At 59.4% G+C, this 13,218-nt stretch overlaps 1 protein-coding gene across 3 annotated transcripts in view; it reads left to right on the top strand.

The window, feature by feature from the left end:
* BRCA2 (BRCA2 DNA repair associated) overlaps positions 1 to 13,218 on the top strand; it is a 61,799-nt gene that overhangs the window by 1,076 nt on the left and 47,505 nt on the right. For 2 of the 3 annotated variants that reach the window (XM_078602170.1, XM_078602172.1), the window contains exons 1-2: positions 74 to 207; positions 11,566 to 11,696. In XM_078602170.1, coding sequence (XP_078458296.1) covers positions 11,645 to 11,696 — 52 coding nt within the window. In that variant the 5' untranslated portion in view covers positions 74 to 207; positions 11,566 to 11,644. Of the gene's footprint in view, positions 1 to 73; positions 208 to 11,565; positions 11,697 to 13,218 lie in introns of those variants that run through there. The other variant, XM_078602171.1, reaches the window with a different exon arrangement.

Consider the following 13,218-nt stretch of genomic DNA (forward strand, 5'->3'; position numbering starts at 1 on the left):
GTAATTTGGAGATGAGGCATGACGTCATTCCGAGATGGGGCATGATGTTCTCAGAGATGGGGCATGACGTCAATCCGAGATGGAGCATGACCTCATCCGAGATGGAGCATGATGTCATCCGAGATGGAGCATGACGTTTTTGCTGATTTGCTCGTTGCGCGATCACGTGCTTTGCTCAGACCGCGGGAAACGCGAGGAGCGGAACAGGTGAGAGACGTGGGTACTGAGACACCGAGCCAGAGAACACTTAGATACCGAGGCAGGAGCACACTTAGACACTGAGACACCGAGACATAGAACACTTAGACACCGAGGCAGGAGCACACTTAGACACTGAGACACTGAGACAGAGAACACTTAGACACTGAGATACCGAGACAGAGAACACTTAGACACCGAGGCAGGAGCACACTTAGACACTGAGACACCGAGACAGAGAACACTTAGACACCGAGGCAGGAGCACACTTAGACACTAAGGCAGTAGGACACTTGAGTCAGTAGGACACTTGAGACAGTAAGACACTGGGACATTTGAGACACTGGGACATTAGGAAACTGTGACAGTAGTACACTGGGTCACTCAGACAGTGGGACACTGAGAAACTGGGACACTAAAGACTGACTGGGATACTCGGACACGGAGACACTGGGACACGGAGACACTGGGAGACGGCTACACCGTTCTACTGGGACACTGAGAGACTGAGACACTGCGACACGGGGAAACTGATACAAGTCCCAACCCCCCTCGTGATGCTGTGAGCGCTGCTGCTCCCCGTCTCCTCCCCTCCTTCCTCTCTCCCTTCCTCCCTGTGAGGCATCGCTCGAGGCTGGCTCTCGGCCACCTGGGGTTAGCCACGCACACTCCCCGCGTACACTCCCCGCATACACTCCCACAAATATTCGGAGAAGACTCCTTGCCCGTGCGGACCCATCCATGCACGCCGCCGCCCCCACTCGGGCGCGCCGCCACCGGCACCACCACAACAACCACCACAACCACCACAACCACAATAACAACCACCACCACAATAACCACCACCATCACAATAACCACCACAATAACCACCACAACAACCACCACAACCACCACTACACGTACCCACATTACGTCCACACACCACGTACCCCACGCCACGTTCACACACGACGCACCCACACATCACGTCCACACACCACGCACCCAAACCACGTACCCACACACCACGTACCCACACACCACGTACCCACACCACGCCCACACACCACGTACCCACACCACGTCCACACCACGTCCCCACACCACGTCCACACCACGTACCCCACACCACGTACCCCACACCACGCATCCACACCACGCACCCACACCACGCACCCACACACCACGTCCACACACCGTACCCACACACCACGTACCCACACACCACGTACTCACACACCACGTACCCACACCACGTACCCCACGCCACGTCCACACACGACGCACCCACACACCACATCCCCACACCACGTCCACACACCACGTACCCCACGCCACGTCCACACACCACGTACCCACACACCACGTCCACACGCCACGTACCCCACGCCACGTCCACACACCACGTACCCACACACCACGCACCCAAACCACGTACCCACACCACGTACCCACACCACGTCCACACACCACGTACCCACACACCACGTACTCACACACCACGTACCCACACCACGTCCACACACCACGTACCCCACGCCACGTCCACACACGACGCACCCACACACCACGTCCACACACCACGCACCCAAACCACGTACCCACACACCACGTCCACACACCACGTCCACACACCACGTACCCACACACCACGTACCCACACACCACGTACCCACACCACGCCCACACACCACGTACCCACACACCACGTCCACACACCACGTACCCCACACCACGTACCCCACACCACGCATCCACACCACGCACCCACACCACACACCCACACACCACGTCCACACACCACGTACTCACACACCACGTACCCACACCACGTCCACACACCACGTACCCCACGCCACGTCCACACACGACGCACCCACACACCACGTCCCCACACCACGTCCACACACCACGTCCACACCCCACGTACCCCACGCCACGTCCACACACCACGTACCCACACACCACGTCCACACGCCACGTACCCCACGCCACGTCCACACACCACGCACCCAAACCACGTACTCACACACCACGTACCCACACCACGCCCACACACCACGTACCCACACCACGTCCACACACCACATACCCCACACCACGTGCATCCACACCACGCACCCACACCACGCACCCACACACCACGTCCACACACCACGTACCCACACACCACGTACCCCACACCACGCATCCACACCACGCATCCACACCACGCACCCACACCACGCACCCACACCACACACCCACACACTACGTCTACACACCACGTACCCACACACCACGTCCACACACCACGTACCCCACGCCACGTCCACACACCACGTACCCACACACCACGTCCACACACCACGTCCACACACCACGCACCCAAACCACGTACCCACACACCACGTCCACACACCACGTACTCACACACCACGTACCCACACCACGCCCACACACCACGTACCCACACCACGTCCACACACCACGTACCCCACATCACGTACCCCACACCACGCATCCACACCACGCATCCACACCACGCACCCACACACCACGTCCACACACCACGTACCCACACACCACGCACCCACACCACGCACCCACACACCACGTCCACACACCACGTACTCACACACCACGTACCCACACCACGTCCACACACCACGTACCCCACGCCACGTCCACACACGACGCACCCACACACCACGTCCCCACACCACGTCCACACACCACGTCCACACCCCACGTACCCCACACCACGTACCCCACACCACGCACCCACACCACGCACCCACACCACGCACCCACACACCACGCCCACACACCACGTACCCACACACCACGCACCCACACCACGCACCCACACACCACGTCCACACACCACGTACTCACACACCACGTACCCACACCACGTCCACACACCACGTACCCCACGCCACGTCCACACACGACGCACCCACACACCACGTCCCCACACCACGTCCACACACCACGTCCACACCCCACGTACCCCACGCCACGTCCACACACCACGTACCCACACACCACGTCCACACGCCACGTACCCCACGCCACGTCCACACACCACGCACCCAAACCACGTACCCACACCACGTACCCACACACCACGTCCACACACCACGTCCCCCACACCACGCACCCACACCACGCACCCAAACCACGCACCCAAACCACGTACCCACACACCACGTCCACACACCACGTACCCACACACCACGTACCCACACCACGTCCCCACACCACGTCCACACACGTACCCACACCACGTACCCACACCACGTACCCACACCACGTCCACACACCACGTACCCACACCACGTCCACACACCACGTACCCACACCACGTCCACACACCACGTACCCCACGCCACGTCCACACACCACGTACCCACACACCACGTCCACACACCACGTCCACACACCACGCACCCAAACCACGTACCCACACACCACGTCCACACACCACGTACTCACACACCACGTACCCACACCACGCCCACACACCACGTACCCACACCACGTCCACACACCACATACCCCACACCACGTGCATCCACACCACGCACCCACACCACGCACCCACACACCACGTCCACACACCACGTACCCACACACCACGTACCCCACACCACGCATCCACACCACACACCACGCACCCACACCACACACCCACACACTACGTCTACACACCACGTACCCACACACCACGTACTCACACACCACGTACCCACACCACGTCCACACACCACGTACCCCACGCCACGTCCACACACCACGTACCCACACACCACGTCCACACGCCACGTACCCCACGCCACGTCCACACACGACGCACCCACACACCACGTCCCCACACCACGTCCACACACCACGTCCACACACCACGTACCCCACGCCATGTCCACACACCACGTACCCACACACCACGTCCACACGCCACGTACCCCACGCCACGTACCCCACGCCACGTCCACACACGACGCACCCACACCACGTCCACACACCACGTACACACACCACGTACCCCACGCCACGTCCACACACCACGTACCCACACACCACGTCCACACGCCACGTACCCCACGCCACGTCTACACACCACGTACCCACACACCACGCACCCAAACACCACGCACCCAAACCACGTACCCACACACCACGTTCACACACCACGTCCACACACCACGTCCACACACCACGTACCCACACCACGTCCACACACCACGTACCCCACGCCACGTCCACACACCACGTACCCACACACCACGTCCACACACCACGTCCACACACCACGCACCCAAACCACGTACCCACACACCACGTCCACACACCACGTACTCACACACCACGTACCCACACCACGCCCACACACCACGTACCCACACCACGTCCACACACCACATACCCCACACCACGTGCATCCACACCACGCACCCACACCACGCACCCACACACCACGTCCACACACCACGTACCCACACACCACGTACCCCACACCACGCATCCACACCACGCACCCACACCACGCACCCACACCACACACCCACACACTACGTCTACACACCACGTACCCACACACCACGTACTCACACACCACGTACCCACACCACGTCCACACACCACGTACCCCACGCCACGTCCACACACGACGCACCCACACACCACGTCCCCACACCACGTCCACACACCACGTCCACACACCACGTACCCCACGCCACGTCCACACACCACGTACCCACACACCACGTCCACACGCCACGTACCCCACGCCACGTCCACACACGACGCACCCACACACCACGTCCCCACACCACGTCCACACACCACGTCCACACACCACGTACCCCACGCCATGTCCACACACCACGTACCCACACACCACGTCCACACGCCACGTACCCCACGCCACGTCCACACACGACGCACCCACACCACGTCCACACACCACGTACACACACCACGTACCCCACGCCACGTCCACACACCACGTACCCACACACCACGTCCACACGCCACGTACCCCACGCCACGTCTACACACCACGTACCCACACACCACGCACCCAAACACCACGCACCCAAACCACGTACCCACACACCACGTTCACACACCACGTCCACACACCACGTCCACACACCACGTCCCCCACACCACGCACCCACACCACGTACCCACACACCATTTCCATACACCACGTCCACACACCACGTACCCACACACCACGTACCCACACACCACGTACCCACACCACGTCCACACACCACGTACCCCACACCACGTCCACACACCACGTCCCCCACACCACGTACCCACACCTCCACGTCCACACACCACGCACCCAAACCATGTACCCACACACCACGTCCACACACCACGTACCCACACACCACGTACCCACACACCACGTACCCACACACCACGTACCCACACCACGCCCACACACCACGTACCCACACCACGTCCACACACCACGTACCCCACACCACGTACCCCACACCACGCATCCACACCACGCACCCACACCACGCACCCACACCACGCATCCACACCACGCACCCACACCACGCACCCACACACCACGTCCACACACCACGTACTCACACACCACGTACCCACACCACGTCCACACACCACGTACCCCACGCCACGTCCACACACGACGCACCCACACACCACGTCCCCACACCACGTCCACACACCACGTCCACACCCCACGTACCCCACGCCACGTCCACACACCACGTACCCACACACCACGTCCACACGCCACGTACCCCACGCCACGTCCACACACCACGCACCCAAACCACGTACCCACACACCACGTCCACACACCACGTAACCACACACCACGTACCCACACACCACGTACCCACACCACGTCCCCACACCACGTCCACACACGTACCCACACCACGTACCCACACCACGTACCCACACCACGTCCACACACCACGTACCCACACCACGTCCACACACCACGTACCCCACGCCACGTCCACACACCACGTACCCACACACCACGTCCACACACCACGTCCACACACCACGTCCACACACCACGCACCCAAACCACGTACCCACACACCACGTCCACACACCACGTACCCACACACCACGTACCCACACCACGCCCACACACCACGTACCCACACCACGTCCACACACCACGTACCCCACACCACGTACCCCACACCACGCATCCACACCACGCATCCACACCACGCATCCACACCACGCACCCACACCACGCACCCACACACCACGTCCACACACCACGTACTCACACACCACGTACCCACACCACGCCCACACACCACGTACCCACACCACGTCCACACACCACGTACCCCACACCACGTACCCCACACCACGCATCCACACCACGCACCCACACCACGCACCCACACACCACGTCCACACACCACGTACCCACACACCACGCACCCACACCACGCACCCACACACCACGTCCACACACCACGTACTCACACACCACGTATCCACACCACGTCCACACACCACGTACCCCACGCCACGTCCACACACGACGCACCCACACACCACGTCTCCACACCACGTCCACACACCACGTCCACACCCCACGTACCCCACACCACGTACCCCACACCACGCATCCACACCACGCACCCACACCACGCACCCACACACCACGTCCACACACCACGTACCCACACACCACGCACCCACACCACGCACCCACACACCACGTCCACACACCACGTACTCACACACCACGTACCCACACCACGTCCACACACCACGTACCCCACGCCACGTCCACACACGACGCACCCACACACCACGTCCCCACACCACGTCCACACACCACGTCCACACCCCACGTACCCCACGCCACGTCCACACACCACGTACCCACACACCACGTCCACACGCCACGTACCCCACGCCACGTCCACACACCACGCACCCAAACCACGTACCCACACCACGTACCCACACACCACGTCCACACACCACGTCCACACACCACGTCCCCCACACCACGCACCCACACCACGCACCCAAACCACGTACCCACACACCACGTCCACACACCACGTACCCACACACCACGTACCCACACCACGTCCCCACACCACGTCCACACACGTACCCACACCACGTACCCACACCACGTACCCACACCACGTCCACACACCACGTACCCACACCACGTCCACACACCACGTACCCATACCACGTCCACACGCCACGTACCCCACGCCACGTCCACACACCACGTACCCCACGCCACGTCCACACACGACGCACCCACACACCACGTCCCCACACCACGTCCACACACCACGTCCACACCCCACGTACCCCACGCCACGTCCACACACCACGTACCCACACACCACGTCCACACGCCACGTACCCCACGCCACGTCCACACACCACGCACCCAAACCACGTACCCACACCACGTACCCACACACCACGTCCACACACCACGTCCACACACCACGCCCACACACCACGTACCCACACCACGTCCACACACCACGTACCCCACACCACGTACCCCACACCACGTACCCCACACCACGCATCCACACCACGCACCCACACCACGCACCCACACCACGCACCCACACACCACGTCCACACACCACGTACCCACACACCACGTACCCCACACCACGCATCCACACCACGCACCCACACCACGCACCCACACCACACACCCACACACTACGTCTACACACCACGTACCCATACACCACGTACCCACACACCACGTACTCACACACCACGTACCCACACCACGTCCACACACCACGTACCCCACGCCACGTCCACACACGACGCACCCACACACCACGTCCCCACACCACGTCCACACACCACGTCCACACGCCACGTACCCCACGCCACGTCCACACACGACGCACCCACACACCACGTCTCCACACCACGTCCACACACCACGTCCACACCCCACGTACCCCACACCACGTACCCCACACCACGCATCCACACCACGCACCCACACCACGCACCCACACACCACGTCCACACACCACGTACCCACACACCACGCACCCACACCACGCACCCACACACCACGTCCACACACCACGTACTCACACACCACGTACCCACACCACGTCCACACACCACGCACCCACACACCACGTCCACACACCACGTACTCACACACCACGTACCCACACCACGTCCACACACCACGTACCCCACGCCACGTCCACACACGACGCACCCACACACCACGTCCCCACACCACGTCCACACACCACGTCCACACCCCACGTACCCCACGCCACGTCCACACACCACGTACCCACACACCACGTCCACACGCCACGTACCCCACGCCACGTCCACACACCACGCACCCAAACCACGTACCCACACCACGTACCCACACACCACGTCCACACACCACGTCCACACACCACGTCCCCCACACCACGCACCCACACCACGCACCCAAACCACGTACCCACACACCACGTCCACACACCACGTACCCACACACCACGTACCCACACCACGTCCCCACACCACGTCCACACACGTACCCACACCACGTACCCACACCACGTACCCACACCACGTCCACACACCACGTACCCACACCACGTCCACACACCACGTACCCATACCACGTCCACACGCCACGTACCCCACGCCACGTCCACACACCACGTACCCCACGCCACGTCCACACACGACGCACCCACACACCACGTCCCCACACCACGTCCACACACCACGTCCACACCCCACGTACCCCACGCCACGTCCACACACCACGTACCCACACACCACGTCCACACGCCACGTACCCCACGCCACGTCCACACACCACGCACCCAAACCACGTACCCACACCACGTACCCACACACCACGTCCACACACCACGTCCACACACCACGCCCACACACCACGTACCCACACCACGTCCACACACCACGTACCCCACACCACGTACCCCACACCACGTACCCCACACCACGCATCCACACCACGCACCCACACCACGCACCCACACCACGCACCCACACACCACGTCCACACACCACGTACCCACACACCACGTACCCCACACCACGCATCCACACCACGCACCCACACCACGCACCCACACCACACACCCACACACTACGTCTACACACCACGTACCCATACACCACGTACCCACACACCACGTACTCACACACCACGTACCCACACCACGTCCACACACCACGTACCCCACGCCACGTCCACACACGACGCACCCACACACCACGTCCCCACACCACGTCCACACACCACGTCCACACGCCACGTACCCCACGCCACGTCCACACGCCACGTACCCACACACCACGTCCACACGCCACGTACCCCATGCCACGTCCACACACGACGCACCCACACACCACGTCCCCACACCACGTCCACACACCACGTACCCCACGCCATGTCCACACACCACGTACCCACACACCACGTCCACACGCCACGTACCCCATGCCACGTCCACACACGACGCACCCACACCACATCCACACACCACGTCCACACACCACGTACCCCACGCCACGTCCACACACCACGTACCCACGCACCACGTCCACACGCCACGTACCCCACGCCACGTCCACACACCACGTACCCACACACCACGCACCCAAACACCACGCACCCAAACCACGTACCCAAACACCACGTCCACACACCACGTCCACACACCACGTCCACACACCACGTCCACACACCACGTCCACACACCACGCACCCACACCACGTACCCACACACCATTTCCACACACCACGTCCACACACCACGTACCCACACACCACGTATCCACACCACGTCCACACACCACGTACCCCACACCACGTCCACACACCACGTCCCCCACACCACGTACCCACACCTCCACGTCCACACACCACGCACCCAAACCATGTACCCACACACCACGTCCACACACCACGTACCCACACACCACGTACCCACACACCACGTACCCACACCACGCCCACACACCACGTACCCACACCACGTCCACACACCACGTACCCCACACCACGTACCGCACACCACGCATCCACACCACGCACCCACACCACGCACCCACACCACGCACCCACACACCACGTCCACACACCACGTACTCACACACCACGTACCCACACCACGTCCACACACCACGTACCCCACGCCACGTCCACACACGACGCACCCACACACCACGTCCCCACACCACGTCCACACACCACGTCCACACCCCACGTCCACACCCCACGTACCCCACGCCACGTCCACACACCACGTACCCACACGCCACGTCCACACGCCACGTACCCCACGCCACGTCCACACACCACGCACCCAAACCACGTTCCCACACCACGTACCCACACACCACGTCCACACACCACGTCCACACACCACGTCCCCCACACCACGCACCCACACCACGCACCCAAACCACGTACCCACACACCACGTCCACACACCACGTACCCACACACCACGTACTCACACCACGTCCCCACACCACGTCCACACACGTACCCACACCACGTACCCACACCACGTCCACACACCACGTACCCCACGCCACGTCCACACACCATGCACCCACACACCACGTCCACACACCACGCACCCAAACCACGTACCCACACACCACGTCCACACACCACGTCCACACACCACATACCCACACACCACGTACCCACACACCACGTACCCACACCACGCCCACACACCACGTACCCACACCACGTCCACACACCACGTACCCCACACCACGTACCCCACACCACGCATCCCACACCATGCATCCACACCACGCACCCACACCACGCACCCACACCACGTCCACACACCACGTCCACACACCACGTCCACACACCACGTCCACACACCACGTACCCACACACCACGTACCCACACACCACGTACCCACACCACGCTCACACACCACGTACCCACACCACGTCCACACACCACACATCCCACACCACGTCCGCACACCACGTACCCCACGCCACGTACCCACACCACGTCCACACACCACGTCCACACACCACATCCACCTCTCTCCACCCTCACAGAAATCACACGGCGCTGTTATTGTACACTCGAGGTTTATTCCCGGCGCGACTGTAAGTAAATATTACGTGACCCAGAGCCGACATCCGTAGGGTAAAACTAACCTGCCCCACGACGGTCTGGACCCAACCCACCTCGCCTATGTAGAATGAATCTCCCGAGGAGTCCTCACGCTATTCTCCACTAAGCCCTCTGTACGTACCCACGATTGTCCGTGTTGAGAGTTGGGGAGACAAGGGTGTTGTAGGTCCCTCCCTGCTTGTTGTCCCAGCTTCGCTCGGAGCGTCACTCGGAGTGTCGTGAAGGCGGACCGCGTGGCTCGCTGACTTGAGAAGAACACGAACTCGAGGATGACGGAGAGGAGGAGGTTGTTTGAAGTCTTCCAGACAAGCCTCCCTCAAGGTGAGTGGTGCATTCATTGTTGAAATATCTGCAGGCAAGTTTCATACTTTTGTACTCATATACTTAAGCTATTTAACTTATTTATTTCGCCGATATGCTTAGCTTTCCTATATACTGTACTTTCATAATACAGGTGTTTTTTTGGGTTAGATCGCGTAAATATGAACGTGTCGTTAAACCCGCCAATACCCGACAGCCAATTAGTAAGGTTTGTCACGTAAACAGAACATGCCAATTCATTACTAGTACAGCACTTTTGTACTCATATGCTTGTGTGTTGGAGAGCACATCGACAACATTTACACTCTTGAGTACGACGTTTCGCCAGTAATTACAACCGGCATCATCAGGCGGCAGCCAGATTTGTGGAGAAATCCTCCTGTTTTGTTCCTTAAATAGAGGGATAGATGTGGTGACGTGAATTGTGAGTCCTTGTGTGAAATGGGCGGGGATTAATGAATGTATAAAAATTACAATGGGTACACAGCACGAGACTAAAAGAACACCACAGGAATATGAAAAACGACATTTATATTTACGCGAAGTAACCCAACAAACCTGTTATGGATGATATTGATTGCCAAAACCTACGTGTTAAACACATTGCACTTCGATTGTTTTTTGTATTGTTTGTTGTAACTTTCTGACTCGCCCACAATTGGACGTTTGTGAAAAAAAAGCTTCATAGCTCATCGGATAAATATAGATTCTGATTCTGAACTCGCCCTGCCTGTGAGGCTGGTGGTGAGGTAGTCTTGACGATATACTAATGTCACGGACAGAGCCAGGGCTGCATTATCCAAAAGGCCACATTCGGCACTGGGCCTATGGCCTACAAAAACTAGAAGGGCCTTTGATAAAAATATGACCATGGTTTTTGCTTGTATTATGAATAAAAATGGAACCAAGATATCTTCTTGAATAAATGTATTTATATAGCAAGGATAGGCACAGTGTTTATACAAAGAGGCAGAGTCATGTTGGTCGGTTTTTTTCATAAGGTGTGATAAATCAACACTGAAAATGAACTTTTCGAGATTTTTTCATTGCCCAATAAGCAAATGGTGTTTTGTGCACAATCTCATTTTTAATAGAGAGTCGTGCAAGGGAAGACAGGGCGGCATTATTGTTGTCCTATTGTTGATTGGAGACAGTTTTTTTGATATCAGCTTTAGCTTCGAAAAAAAACGCCCCCTTTCACAATTTGTTCCCAAGGTGGCAAGATGCATCTATTAGAGCAATGCAAACATTCGGAAAGCTGCTGATCAGCTTGTCAGATATTTGGGATTGGAACATATCTGCCACTGTTTTCTGCTCTGCATACAAATGCAGGAACAACAGGAATTCATCGGTGAATGATTTTTCAAGATCTGCTGGATAAGCTTAAACGAAATTAAAGCAACGTGGCTGTTGTCCTGTCAGAACATTGAGAGTTTGTTATCGATGACAGTGAACGGTATCCTTTTAAATTTGCATCATCCGATATGATAATCTGGGTCAAAAATTGTTGAAGACATTTTCG

This window comes from Lampetra planeri, chromosome 17, assembly GCF_965212315.1.
Source record: "Lampetra planeri chromosome 17, kcLamPlan1.2.h2, whole genome shotgun sequence".
NCBI lineage: Eukaryota > Metazoa > Chordata > Hyperoartia > Petromyzontiformes > Petromyzontidae > Lampetra > Lampetra planeri.